Raw genomic sequence first — 15,610 nt, forward strand, 5'->3', positions numbered from 1 at the left:
TCATGGATGACATCACTGATGGGACTTCGGAAGACCCGAAGTAAGGATCGGACGGTCTGATCGTGTTCGGACGATCCGAAGTCATGATCGGAGGATCCGAACCTGTTCGGAGGGCCCGAAGCCGAGTTCGAACGGCCCGAACGTTGTCTATAAATAGATGAGCCGAGGTTCATTTGTGACTCGCTCATCTCCTCTCTTCTCTCTCAATTCCTAAGCCTTCTAACTCAGATCTAGGGAGATCTAGGCGTCCTACGGGAAATCCGGAAGTGGCTTAGTGATCTAGACGTCGTCGCGGAGCTATGGCCTAGTTTTGAGGCTATCTACAGCAAAGGGCTAACGACGGACGCAGGTATAGTTTTGACATCCTAAAAATATTTAGGAGTATTCATTAGCTTAGTTAAGGCTTTTAGAGCTTTATTGTTAATGCATGAATATTTGCATTCTAGTAGCAAGTAGACTGGACTAGTAGGCTTGAAGTCTAGACCAGCGGAGCTAGGTTTGACCAGCAGTGTTAGAGGTACATAAGTACTGACCGAGATAGACGGCATGATATATTTGCATGTATGTTGCATGAGTATGTGTTATATGTTTTATCATGTTTTAGCATGTTTTACTGTCTTAGCACATATATGATTTTACGTGTGACTGCATCCGGAGAGATGTAAGTCATTGACAGTCTCCATAGGAAACTATGATCTCATTTTGGACTCGAGTCAGGTATGACAGTTTCCATATGGGGCTTGTATCCTGTTTTGGATTCGGGTCAGGATGGGGTTGGCTCAGCCCTGATATGGAGTATACGAGTACCCCGCAGAGTCGCTCTCTAGTCGGTACTGTATATTCTCGGCGCCATGAGCAAGTGTTTTTACTTGAGTTTTAAATCATCTGTGTGCGCATATTTGTATTTATATCATTGCTTCGTATTGAGCGTTCTAGCTCACGCCTCTGTGTTTGGGTATTCGTTGTGTACCTTGCGGCGGGGCAAGTTTGAGGCTGGACGGTCCAGGTGGCTCTCAGCAGGATTGAGCTTTGGAGAGTGCGAGGTTGTAGAGGGTAGGGATTTGTTTACCCTAAACCTTCGATTTGGTTGTATAACAGTACTTATACACTTGTGATATCGTCGATTGTATTCTGTCGATTGGATTTGTTGTATTTTAATTATCCGCTCTTTACGCTTTAAGTTTTAATTGCATGCATTTTTATCGTAACTCTGATTAGTTAGTGGATCCGGGTTGGGTCACTACAGCGACGAAGGGGAGGAAAGAAGGAATATGAGAAAAGAATAGAAAAGGAAGAAAAGGATGTGGGAAAGAAAAGCCACTTTTTGCAACGGTTTTATGAAGCCATCGTAAATTACGACGGTTTCTTAAAAACTATTGCAAAATTGGATCCCACAGCCTACTGAGAGGCATATAATTATTGGGATGCGAGTATTCTTTTTTGGCGACGGTTTTTAAAAAATCATCGCGAAAAACTGTAGCAAATGTTTGCAACGGTTTTATAAAAGAACATCGCATTTGCAACGATTTTCAAAAATCGTTGCAAATTGCGACGTTTAATTGTAAATCGTGGCATATTTTTGCCACGGTTTTTAATGGCATATTTTTGCTACGATTTTCAACTTAATTTCTTTTACAACCCAATTGGACTCAAGTATAATACCTAAAAGCAATTCGTATATATATGGACAAAATATAATAGAAGAACTTCACATTCAAGGACAAAATATGATAAAAGAAGGAACATCATATTTGGTGTCTCTTGTCCAAAGTACAAATTTAGTATATGTATTCCATTCATACCTAATATCGAAACTTTGGAAAAAAAATAAACTATGAAGATTTACGGGAAAATAAAATAAAATCCTAAATCTAAGATCTTAATATGGGATGTAAATAATCGAAATTAATATTCTTCGAACTAATTAATCAATTAACCAAAATTAGATATTAATAATAATAATATACTAAAATTCATAGCCCACGCTGCAACCTAATTGAACTCATGTATAACTAGGGGTGGGAAAAAATACCGAATTTTTGATATATTGAGGTTATCGTGTCGAAAAAATATCGAATTCTCGGTATACCGATTTTTTTGGTACGGTATCGCAACTATACCAACTTTTTCGGTACGATAACGGTATGAAATTTGAAAAATTTTGTATATACCAATATACCGAAATATTATATAAAAATTTAAAAATATATAATATTTTTAAACAATAAATTATAAATTATAAAAAATATAAGGTTTTTTTCGGTATAAAACGGTATATACCGATACCGTACCAAAATCTCGGTATACCGTAAAATTTCGGTATAATCGGTATGCTAGTTATATATACCGTAATTTTCGGTACGATATACGATATGTATTTTTCGATATGGTACAGTACGGTATGCCACCCTATGTATAATAACACCTAAAATTATTTCGTATAGGGACAAAATATAATAGAAGAACTTCACGTTCATGGACAAAATATGATAAAAGAGCATTATATTTGGTGTCGCTTGCCCAAAGTACAAATTTAGTATATGCATTCCATTCATACCTAATATTGAAGCTTTAAAAAGAATAACAATTGAACTATGAAGATTTACGGGAAAATAAAATAAAATCCTAAATCTAAGATCTTAATATGGGATGTAAATAATCGAAATTAATATTTTCTTCGAACTAATAAATCAATAAACCAAATATATATAATAATAATATAATAATAATAATTTACTAAAAATTCATCGCCCACGCTGCATCATTTCTTTGTACTGGTTCAATGATTCTTGCCTCTGCATCCTCATGTCTTCATTGAATTTCTTGATGAAAGCTTCTACTCGGCGATTCAACTCGTCCTGGCCCAGAGACGCTTCTTTGCGGATCCTCGCCGCCGCCGGTTCCTGGAAGTTCTCAGCTGGTGCGGCCGCCACGTGGTCGTCGGATTTCTTGGCGTGCCGCGTGAGAGGCACGTGACGGCCCTCCGTTATCATCTTCCAAGTGCTCTCCAGTGTTTCCTGCCTCTTCGGTTTAGCCACCTTCAAAGCTCGGATTCCTCCTGCAGATTTAATTTTCCCCATTCATCATTTTCAGTTTCGAAATTCAAAATATATATATAATTAATTACCAAGTTTAGAAATTAAATTAATTAATTACCTTCATGAGGAGTGTTGGTTCTGATGGGTTTTCTATGGCCGAATCTGGAAGACACCAGAGGTTTCTCCCTCACCGGCAACAGAAATTCCAGCTGCGGCGGAGGATCGTACGTCACAATCGAATCAACCACCACATCCTCAGCTTCTAATTCGGCTTCGTAACCGTTAACCACCACAGGTTTCACTTCAACCGCCCCCGCCCTATCTTCACCATCGTAAACCACCGCCGCCATGGATTCCTGAACTACATACGCGATCTCCGGCTGAGCCGACGGTGAGTCATAATACGCCGGCGGAGGAGTCTTGACTGAAATCAAGTGCTCGGATCGAACCGACGAAGGGTCAGATGGAGTACCCCAGTGGAAGCGCGACGAAACGATGATGACGACGATGATAGCGTTGATGATGACGTACAAATACGGCGGCTTCAGCCAAGACATGACGACGGAGCATATCACCGGAATCTCGTGGACGGTGAACGGAACATAGAACTTGAATCCCACCGCCAAAGAAACAACCCCAGCTGAGATCAAGAACAATCTCGATGATAAAATCGACATGCTAATCGAACAAACTTGAATACTCGGCCACAGTTCTTGACTGTATTTTCGTTTCTTTTCCCGATTTCTTTTGTGGTGCGGAATTTACCCGAAGAAAGGAAATGAAGTTTTGAGCATGCAAATGCAAATGGAATGTATATAGTTCGAAGGCCGCGGTTTGTGGGCCAGTGTCAAATCTCGGCCGTTGGATCGGAGGATGGGAAATATTGCCCCACTGTTCTTCTCTGTAGAAATATATATGGGTAGCAAGTACAAGTTGTGGTGTATATATATCGGTGGACTTCAACTCTATATTCACATTTTTTTTAATTATATAAAAATTAAGGTTTTATTTTAAAATTTATATATTGATTTCATACTCAAGCTACTTCCACTGTTTAAGATGAAGCCAAGTCTCTTGGTACGTGCACCTAGCTAAGCATACACAAGTAATAATCCATAATGTTTCGTTATTGAGACCCACGTGGAGTACTAATCATTTTATCTGAGAAAACGTTTGAGCATAATTCACATTAAGTCAATACAATATCATATGTGTCCCTTAAATAAATTAAGAGCGATCATCATTCCTTGATGACATTATTGCGTACCAATTAATGATATTGTATAATTAAAGTTTAGCAGGAATATATCGTGGTTATCACTTGGTTCCCGTGGACGAGACGATAAAATATTATGAGAATGATAAATTAATATAATTGGATAGGATAATGGATTATACTTAACTCAACTCCAAAAACTAACTTAAGGGGAGAAGAGGATTGTATTTGTTTATATATTACACTTTCAGGATTTTTACTTTAACGATATGAGACTCACTAACACACCTACAATTTGTAGAATTTGAAATTGATCCAAACAGGTATACTAATCAATAAATATTTTATATATCTTAAATACCAAATAACCAAATAATGCCTATATATACCAATGATATATCAACACATGTTGCGTGTGTTGTGTAATTTTTGGTTATTTAAAAAGAGCTTTTCGACGCATTTTCAAACTATACAATTTTCTTGCTAGTCTAGTGGGAGAAGAATTTTTTTTTCTCTTCTTTATGGTTTTTATTTTTCTCATATTTTTGTTGATATTCGTATTATTTTAATTAAAATAAAATGTTTACAAATATAAATTTAGTTTGATGTCATATTGAAAGACTAGGTACCGTTTGGTAGGTATGATAGGATAAACAATACATAGATAAATAATATAATGTAATACAATATAAATAAAAAATGATAGTGAATATAGTATTTGATTTGATCGATGGATTATATTTTATTTGATTTGATTGACTAAATTTTATATAAAAATGATAAATTATCATTTTATCTTTTTTAAAAATAAATAAAATATGAATAATATTATTTATAAGGGGTAATATGGTAATTTAAATTCAATGATTTGATTGATTTAAGATAAATATTTAATAATTTGATTGATGTAAAATAAATAATTAATAAATGGATAAATAATATGACGAGAAGAATGTGAGATTGGATAAGATGAGTTATAAATATATTAATAATATAGGCTACCAAACGGAGCTTTAAGTTGATTAGTATTCGTGACTCAAATTTAATTAATACTAGCCATCATGGCACACGCGTTGCGTATGTAAAACATGAAAATAATGAAAATTAAATATTTAAAAGTATCTATGTTTATGATTATGTATGTATGTGATAAAATATAATTAAGTGAATAACAGATGTATTGCTACTTAAAAAAATGAATGTATCAAGAGGTTGAAACTTATAGCTACACAAAACAGAAATAAAAATAAATTCAGAAAAATATAGAGTAAAAAAATATATGGAGTGTCCTAAGTAGTGGAGATGAAGTTTGGAGAGAGATGGAGATTGTTGGAAGACGTAAAAAGTGGGGATGAAGTTTGGAGAGAGATAGTGTATGTAAGGGTATAAAAAAAAATAAATAGTTAAAAATTCACCATGACACCACAAACGGTTTGTATAAAGTGCTTAAACATAATAATATAGTAAAAGATAAATGAATTATGCACACACCTTCATTGTGTATGTAAAATAATTATCAGCACAATAATTTATTTATCTTTACTATATTATAATAAATATAATATACTTCTCTACTTTTTAAAAATTGTTTTGATATGCAAATGATGACAACATTTTAATATTACATTTATACCCTAAAAATGTCTTTGTTTTTCATTGTTCTTGGGTAAAATGGACAAAAACGATTCAACCTCACTATCTTCATCTCCCACCATCTTCTCTCATCTTCTTTGCTTTTTCAAAACAAACGATTCAACCCCACTATATTCATCTCTCAACATCTTCTCCCACTATCTTTGTTTTTTCAAATCAAATATTTAGAATAAAATAAATACATAAGATTTATATATTGTATCACACACACAAAGCGTATGTTTGGATGCTAGTATATATAAGTTATCGGGTGTAATAATTATTCCTGTTTTGTAGAACAAATATTGAAACATATGTGACGCTCAAGCTGCTGTGTAATTCAAAACATTTGAGGTGCATTGTTCCCAGAACCTTCAATTTAAGTTGGATCTGTCGGGTCATAAGCCCGCCCCACCACACAATTTAAGTTTTTTGGGATAAAAAAGGCGGGCAAGCTAGGGTTGGATGGCGGGTTTGGAAAAATATTTTTTTTAGCTTTATGTTATATATATATATATATGTAATTTTTTAATGGAGGGCCGGCTCGCCCACCAAACAAAGGGTTTTTGGTGGGCCGGTCAGTCCCATCGTGAGTTGACCTGGCTGAAAACTCTAATTATTATCATCAGCTATAATTTTTGATAAAACTACAAGTCCTACATAATATACTATCATTTTTCTTATTTCATTAAATGCTTATTTTAAATATCTACTCTCCAATTATGAATTCACGTAAGGAGGATAGAGAATTCCTATATATATATATATAAAGGGATAATCTAATCTAATCTAATCTAATCTAACTAAGAAAATATACGAGTTAATACAAAGATAAAAAAAAAATTGGTGTGATTTTGACACAAAACTATTATTATGAAGTCTATGCGACTATCATATATATGGTATTTCGATGTTGCGATACTATGCTTCCAAACTAACAAGACTCTCTCTATAATTTTTTTTTCAATTAAAAAAGGGGAAAAAGAAGGAGAGCATTACTGCATTAGATGGAGCATTAAGTATATAGTATATACATCCCGGCCCTACGGGTGCGGGGGAACATCGAGCCCCATGCAGCAGTGGCGCCCCCTCCACTCCACCGACCAATCCATATCCTCTTCTTTTATAACCCAACCAGTTAAAAAAAGGCGTCACTTTTTTTCTACAAAAGTATTTCTTTATTGGGGCAATTAGATATTTTTTAAAATAATAATCATAAATGGTGGCAGATTTAAGGATCCAGGAAAAGGTTGGTCCTTTTTGTTTAAATAATATATCAACTCCACATGACTGCGTACTATTATTCTTGTTTCCTTTATTTTTTTCCCTTTTTTTTTTGGCCTTGGTTTACGCTCCAAATAAGTAACCTTGTAAACATTGGCGGAACTACATATTGGCACAAAATTTTTTTTTGAAATTTTTTATATATTAATTTTGAATAATTTTGGATTAATTTAATATTAGCTCGGGTAGGTCAATTTAAAAAATTAAAGCATTTGAGGACTTAAAATTCTAACTTTGGTAGATAGATATTTCTGGTTCCGTCATTGCTTAATTATTGTAAGACAATGTCACATGTTTATATCTGTAAAATGGGGGAATTTGATCTATAATTGCAGTAAAAAGTAAATTTTTATTATAAAAAATAATACTTTTTTTTTATAATTAGTCGAGTTAAAAATCCATCTTAAAAATTTCTACTAGAATATATATTCTCAAATTTTTTTTTGACAATTACTGACATTATGTCAATCTTGTATCGAATATATACAGGCTACTTGGGATTCAGTCCCTAAGTTTAATAATAACTTAAGATTCAGTTCCTATGTCATAAATTTTTGTTTTGACTCCCTGGTCCCACATTTCTTTTCATATATAAAAATTGGTAAATATATGGTACTAATATATGATGTTTGGGTACTATCACTTTTAGATCTGATACAAAAATTAAGATTTTGAGTATAACATACAAACAAATTTATTAACATCAAAAGCATATTGTACATACATGTTTATGTACAAAATATTTATATTAAAGCACTTGTTCATTATTATTCATTACATACATTAGTATTTCAAGAATCACGAAAATCAACAATTTTATGTGTACTAATTTAAAATATTTGAGTACAAACATATTTAATTTGAGTATGGATCTATATATTTATGACATCAACTGCCTCAAATTGAGTATCAAATCATGATTTATATTTTCGATTTTAGAGAGATGAAACATAACACAAAAAACTTTATACCAAGAACACTTGTTTTTTTACCAGATTTGAAATACTTGTTACTTAAATTTCATATATTTGTACCTGATTTTTAAATTTTTATACCTATTTTTTACTTCGAAAATGCTTTGTGGGCCCAGAGAGTTAGGACAAACTTTTTGCTGAATTAGGGAGTGCGGAAAAATAAAATTTCTGACAGGGATTGAACGGTAATGAAACATATGAAATGGGTACTGAATCCTAATTAACTCAATATATATATATATATAGTATGGCTCACAAGAAATTATTATATGGGAAAAATATATAACTGACTTTAATTTGTTGTAAGCCATATAGTTTTCTTGTTATTGGGTGAAAATTATGTTTTCTCCTTTATCATTGTTGAGTTATAATTAAACCAGACATGCATATGATTTATAAAATAAAACAATAAGCCAAGTTATTCTTATAATGAGTACCACGTAAAATAAATTTTACCCAAAATTGTCCATGCCTAGTAAAGTAGTAATTATATATTATATTATATATAATATTATATTATATTATATGTATGGAGAAATGGATATATAACAAATTAATAGTGACCAGAAACTTGATAGAAGCCACATGACAACGAAAACAAAGTGTGACGTTCAAAATTTGACGGGAGATTGGCAGCTTCCGAAGCTTATCACAATATTCTTCTGTTCATAAGTGACCGCATGCATGTGCCTCCAAAAGGACCGACGGAATGGAGCGTAGACGAGACAAATAATATTTTCTTATATGATTTATTTTATTTTATTTTTTGAAAAAAATAAATAATAAATATTATACACTATATAATCTATAAATACTCTGTCGATGAGGTAAATGGACGGTTTGAAAGTCAACAAATTGGTCGAAACAACGTTTGCGTGTTTGACGACTTCATTGGAAGATAATTAAGTTGATAATAATAAATTACTAATATTGTACGGGTTCCTCGTCTATAAATCGTACACGTTTTTCCGTCGCGTGTTTGTACAGTTTTTTTTATGTATATATATTTATAAATTTTTTTGTTTATTTTGTTATATTTTAATTATCATTTAGATTAATTAATCATGCAATTATATTAAAATTTTAATTTTTTTCCGACAATGGAAAATCAGACGTCTAATGCATAATGTGATAATGAAAAATAAGAGAAGGTAAATTTGTCACACAAAATATATATAGATGTAAATATTTGTTTTGAAAAGGAGAAGGCAGTTGATGCTACGGAAACATCAAACATGGCGGTGGAAGACGTGCAATTGCGCTAGCTAGCTAGCTTGGGAGCAAAACGTGCCTAATTAATTAATTAGTCGACCCCAACACCATATGATTATCCACAACGAATTCAAGTTCTATACAAATTGGTAAGGGAAATTGCTATTCCGTTGAATAACTTAAATTTTTAAAAAATGCTTTATAATAAGTGAAAAAATTAAAACATATATTTGGGTAAGATTTTTGTAACACGTACGTTTTTTAAAAATATTATTAAAAAAGTGTTTTTTTAAGAATAAAAAGGGGGTTTACGTGAGAATTAAAAGATTTTTTTTTATAAAACAACTATTCAAAACCATTCTTAATTATTTTTAACTATAAAATTATTTTCTTCAAATAGTTGATCAAACTAGGACTAACAAAAAATACTGAAATGCTGTCATACCGCATTTACTGTACCGAAAAAAACTGAATATATCGAAAATTTCGGTATACAATTTTCGGTACGATATCATTTCGGTATCGGTATCGGTATAAGATTTTCGGTATTTCGGTATATCGAAAAAAAATCGGTATACACGGTATCGGTATGATACCGTGTATACCGATATTTTTTTTAAAAAAACAGTATAAAAAAATCGGTATACACGGTATCATATCGATACCGTACCGAATTTCGGTATTCGGTACGATATCGGTATGAATTTATACCATACCGAAATTTTGGTAAACCGACATGTCGGTATACCGAAATTTTCGATACGGTATCAGTATCGAATCGAAATTTTCGGTACGGTATGCGGTATTCGATATGATATGCGGTATACCGTACCGAACCACCACAAGATCAAACACCTTTTCAACTTTAAAAATCTTTTTATAAAATAATTATCCAAATACATGTTTATTCTTTAAAAAATATTTTATTTTTTCAAATAAGAAAACACTTTTATAAAAGCAACTACTTATTAGGTTTTGTTGTCATTTAACTTAGTTTTTTTTAATGCTAGCGTGACATTACACACATAAAAAATTTGTAGCATCGAATCATCATTTCTTGGTGTCATATCACCAATAGTACTTTAAAATTGAAAAAAAAGTTCATATTTTAGTGATTAATACCGTTGATAAGATCAAAAATAAAACTTTGCAAAAATGTAATTTTCCCAAAATTTTATCTTCATGACTTCATCTAACTATTTATAGCAACTCGATTGAAATTTATTGTAATTTGTATCATTTATCCCCTTAAACCAGGTTTAATTACATGCATATATGTAATGTCTTACCTTAAACCGCAAATTTGATGGGAGAATATTGTCCAAAGCTATCCACACTAGGGCTGACAAAAAATACCGAAATGCCGTCATATCGCCTTTACCGTACCGAAAAAAACCGAAAATATCGAAAATTTCGGTATACCTTAAATTTCGGTAAGGTATGATACCGTACCGAAATTTTCGATATCGGTAATGGTATAAGATTTTCGAATTTTCGGTATTTCGGTATACCGAAAAAAAATCGGTATACACGGTATCGGTATGATACCGTGTATACCGATATTTTTTTTAAAAAAATAGTATAAAAAATCGGTATACACGGTATCATATCGATACCGTACCGAATTTCGATATGCGGTACGGATCGGTATGGATTTATGTCATACCGAAATTTCGGTATACCGACATGTCAGTATACTATCGAAAATTTCGGTATCGAAATTTTTGGTACGGTATGCGGTATTCGGTACGGTATGCGGTATACCGTACCGAACCACCCCTAATCCACACACGCCTCATCCATTAATTTCATGTAGATCTCATATATAGGGTTTTGATCATATGTGCAACTACTATGGGTAACTACGTGAGCAATGTACAACTGACGTGACAAACACTCATTGGATGTACAAGGTGTCATGTCAGCTATTGCTCACATACGTAGTTGTCTTTTCCATGGTGGTTGTTCATGTTATCAAAATTTCATATATATATATACACGTTGAGAATTGAGAATTGAGAATTTTCTAGGACAAAAATGGATGATGCGTGAATCGTGATTGGATAGAATTAGATGAAATCAAGCATCGATCGAGGGACCCATATCAAATTTAAGCATTGTGAAATAGTTTGTTTTCTTGAAGTGTGTAAATGAAAGAACTTGTAGATAAACAATTATCTCGGAAAAAAAAAACACGAGGATTCGCTTCGAACGGACTCGGGATCGCATATATAGATTTATATATGAAGTTGGAAGGTTTGTTCTATAGGTTTTAGTTATGTGTTGGTAGGTTCATTTAGAAGAATATATCATATCATTTAAAGTTCGTTGAACAATTTTCATCTACTTTTCATTTTAAGACGAGTCTTTAGTGAAATTATAATTTATGACCAAATGATCAAGATCACTAGCCACCATAAATTTCGACTTGCCTCGACTCGTGAAGTTTTCTTTCTGTGAGTTTTTAGCTATTTCGTCACCAATAAAATTTTGATTTAGCCTTTTAGGACATTGACGCCATAATTTGTGAACAAACTATGAATAGCATGTAATGGTGATGACATTTTTAGAGATCTCAAACTACCATGAAGATACTCCATCAACCCCAAAATATGTGTGTGTTTGTATAAATTGTATTAAAAAAATCAAAATATGTGTGTGTTTGTATAAATTGTATTAAATATTTTTTTACCTTTTGATCTCCAGTAAAATAGTCAATGGCATTACATTATTTTTTATTATATCAAATCCAATTTAAATTAAGAAAAATGTGATATTCAACAAACTAAAAATAAATTAATAAAAAGAACTATTGAAGGACATTCTGCAATGTTTAATTGGTTGATAAATCATGTAACCTACATGTATTAGTGTACACTACTGCGCAAAAAATGTCCCTGATACCAGTATTGAGCTTAAGTACTCCCCCGATATATTTCCACAAATATAAATATATCTCTAAAAAAAGAATTAAAACATTTGCCACGGAGATCCAAATTAGTCCCAGACAACCACAATTCATTTCTTAACCTCCAAATTCGTGTCAATTCCACAAGCTCACGAAAAAACTTCTACAATTTTTTTTTTTTCATAATCGACTAATATTTATTTAAACAACATATTAAGCACACTAATGTGCTTCTGTTATTCATGGATCCGTGTAAAAAATTGTACACGTGAATTATTAATAATAAAATACCGTTCAAACTCCTCTACCAAGAACCAACAATCCATGTTCGAAAAATAATGAGAAATTATTTTTCTTCCTCATTATTTTATTCATCTTTATTGCTTTTTATCGATATTTCAAGTAAAGTTTTCGTCAATTAATCAAATAAAAGATGGATATCTGAATGATAGTTTAATTTCTTAAATTAAAAAAGATTTATATTTTGTATCTTGCTGAATATTTATATTATTAATTATTTTTAGAAATTTTTTCAAGTTTTTAGGAACACTGTAAGTTAGATCAATAATTTTTATTTCTTTATTATATTTTTATATTTTTGATTAGGAACATGGTAAGTTAGATCAATAATTTTTATTTCATTATTATATTTTAATTTTTTTTGATTGATTTCATGTGTATATATATTCTTTGACTTTTGCCCCTTCTCGATAAAATTCATTTGTCCCACCTGTTATTAGTAATTAGTATACATTATGGGCGAGAGCGACAAATATTGGGGACCAAGTGGAGTGATAATAATTAGCGTTTCGGAGCACGCGTTTCGTTCTCGTATAATCATAATTTTATTTTTGTTTTATAAATATTTGTAATTAAATAATAAAATAAAAAAATTGTAAAAAAAGGTAAATAAAAATTTAGAAAACAAAAAAAAACTAATTAAGGGTATTATTGGTATATTAAAAAATGCCTCACCAAAAATTAGTTACATTTATCTCTCTCCCTTAATTAATGCATAGTTTGGTACACTTGATAAGTGAGTGATTAATAAATTATCCTCTCTCATCACATATATTTTTTAAAAGCTCATGATAAGTCAATAAGCCCGTGATAAATTTTTCTACAAGTGGGACTATGTATCCCTTTAATTTGGTGTGATAATACAAGCAAAGAAAATACTAAAAAAAATCCAAATTTAATTATTACATTTACGCATGTCGGCATGTTCAAGATCTTGAATAACAATGAAAAATTAAATTTATTATGGTAAGGTTAATTTCGTCATTACAATCTAGATACCGTTTGGTATCATGGATGTGATGTACGATAGATGAATAAAAACATGATGAGATGTGGATAAGCAAGACATAGATATAAATAATATGTTATTTTGTATGTTTATTATTTTGTAGGATTATTGTGTTTGTTCTCTTAATTACCATTGTCAATTTCACACAATTTCACTTAGGTACCGTTTGGTACATTTGATGAGAGTAGGATGATCCATAAATTTTTAATCATCCCATGTTTCTCTCATTTTTTTGTTATCCTAATTATATGTCATGGTCCGGTATGATATTTGATGAGGGATTGATGAAAAATACCTTCTAACCCATGGTATTAATGATGGATGATTATCCTATTGGTGAAATTTTACCAATTTACCCCTCTTCCCATGCCAAAACCCAAGCAACGCGAGAAAACCCTACACACGCTGCAGCCGCTGATGGAAGATTGAGGTATCGATTCAAAATTTCATTGTGCCCTTTCCTTGATATTTTTTCGCGATTTCTTTCTCATCAACTTCAGATTTGAATCGTAGCAGGTAAATGACTCAGGATTTCGAAGATTAATTCACGTTGTAGGTATGATCCATTTTTTTTTTTTACATTCGACATTATTCTCTTCTCTCTTCTTCGTCGTTCTCGGTGGAATTGAGATCTGATGTTATTAGCTAGAAGATTATGGTTGGTTTGATGAATGTGAATTATTTTGTGAAAATAAAATTGTGCTTGAACTTGCTCTGATTATCATGAACACATAAAATCAATCGAAATTCCCATTGAATATTGTGGTAAATATGTATGTGCTTGAAATTGATCTAATTATTGTGACTATTGTGAAGCATTGCTTTACAAAATGCCTGTAAGAATACATGGTGGTGAATTTCTGTTCATATCCAGCTATTTTGAGTGGGTGTATTTGAGTTTTTTTTAAAAGAAAATCTTTATTATTTTGATTCTGAAATGTTTATTATTTGGGAAAAGCTTGCTGCAAATGTGAACATACTGCTATGGTTAGTATTTAATAAATTTATGTACAACTTGGCCGCCATGTTGCAGAATGACTTCTGTAATAGGAAAAGAAGATGAAGCCATCCATATTTTTCTAATACTACGTCAACTATTCGCCTCTTGGTTCGTGTTTTTGACATTGATAACACGTTTTTATGTCAAGTTTTTATCCCAAAAAAAACATAGACACCATAGGAGACACGCCTTGTATGTTTTTACAGAAAGGTTACAAGCCCAAATCAACAATTTACATAGGATAATTGAAGTAAGAGATGTGCAGTGTATTGTTAACTTGAGGATGAGTAGAAACGCATTTGCATGACTATGTTACCTACTAATCAATGTTGGAGGCCTTCAAGAATCTAGATATCTTCGGGTCGAAGAGAAGGTTGCGATATTTTTGTCTATTTTAGCGCATCATAAGAAAAATAGAATCATTGGGCACGACTATCAACGCAGTGGGCATACTGTAAGCACTCATTTCCATGAGGTCCTCACATCTGTTTTGAAGTTGCACACTATACTTCTTGTGAAGCCCGCACCATTTGATGAGAATTGCACAAATGAAACCTGGAAATGGTTTAAGGTATGCCAATCAATTCACCTAATTCATCAACTTTTGACGATTCAATTAACTGTTTCAATTCTTATGGTTCAATCAAGCATGTCTTTTTGTTATCTCAACACTGCCAACACTGTATTTAACATGTTCACAGGGCTGTCTTGCTGCACTTGACGGTACATATATCAACGTCCATGTATCAAACAAGGACAAGCCAAGATATAGGACAAGGAAAGGGACAACAACCATTAATGTTTTGGGGGTTTGTAATAGTGAAATGAAGTTCATATACGCTCTATCAGGTTGGGAAGGGTCAGTTGCAGATGCAAGGATTCTTCGAGATACCGTTACTAGAAAAGATGGGTTAAGAACCCCTATAGGTGAGAATTGAATTTACTGGTGCCACTAAACTTTCCAGAGACTTATTTAATTAAGATTTGTATTTAACATGTAACAAGGCTGCCTTGATTTGAATTATTTCAGGTTGCTA

At 32.1% G+C, this 15,610-nt stretch overlaps 1 protein-coding gene across 1 annotated transcript; it reads right to left on the reverse strand.

Moving 5' to 3' along the window:
* Positions 1-2,487: 2,487 nt before the first annotated feature.
* On the reverse strand, positions 2,488-3,827 carry LOC140892170 (uncharacterized). Its single transcript, XM_073300939.1, has 2 exons — positions 3,157-3,827; positions 2,488-3,058 (listed from the first exon to the last, which is right to left on the reverse strand). Exons 1-2 carry the CDS (start codon positions 3,713-3,715, stop codon positions 2,745-2,747), a joined length of 873 nt encoding a protein of 290 aa, XP_073157040.1. The 5' UTR covers positions 3,716-3,827; the 3' UTR covers positions 2,488-2,744.
* Between the last annotated feature and the right edge of the window lie 11,783 nt (positions 3,828-15,610).

Source organism: Henckelia pumila, chromosome 3 (assembly GCF_033568475.1).
Source record: "Henckelia pumila isolate YLH828 chromosome 3, ASM3356847v2, whole genome shotgun sequence".
Taxonomy (NCBI): Eukaryota; Viridiplantae; Streptophyta; class Magnoliopsida; order Lamiales; family Gesneriaceae; genus Henckelia; species Henckelia pumila.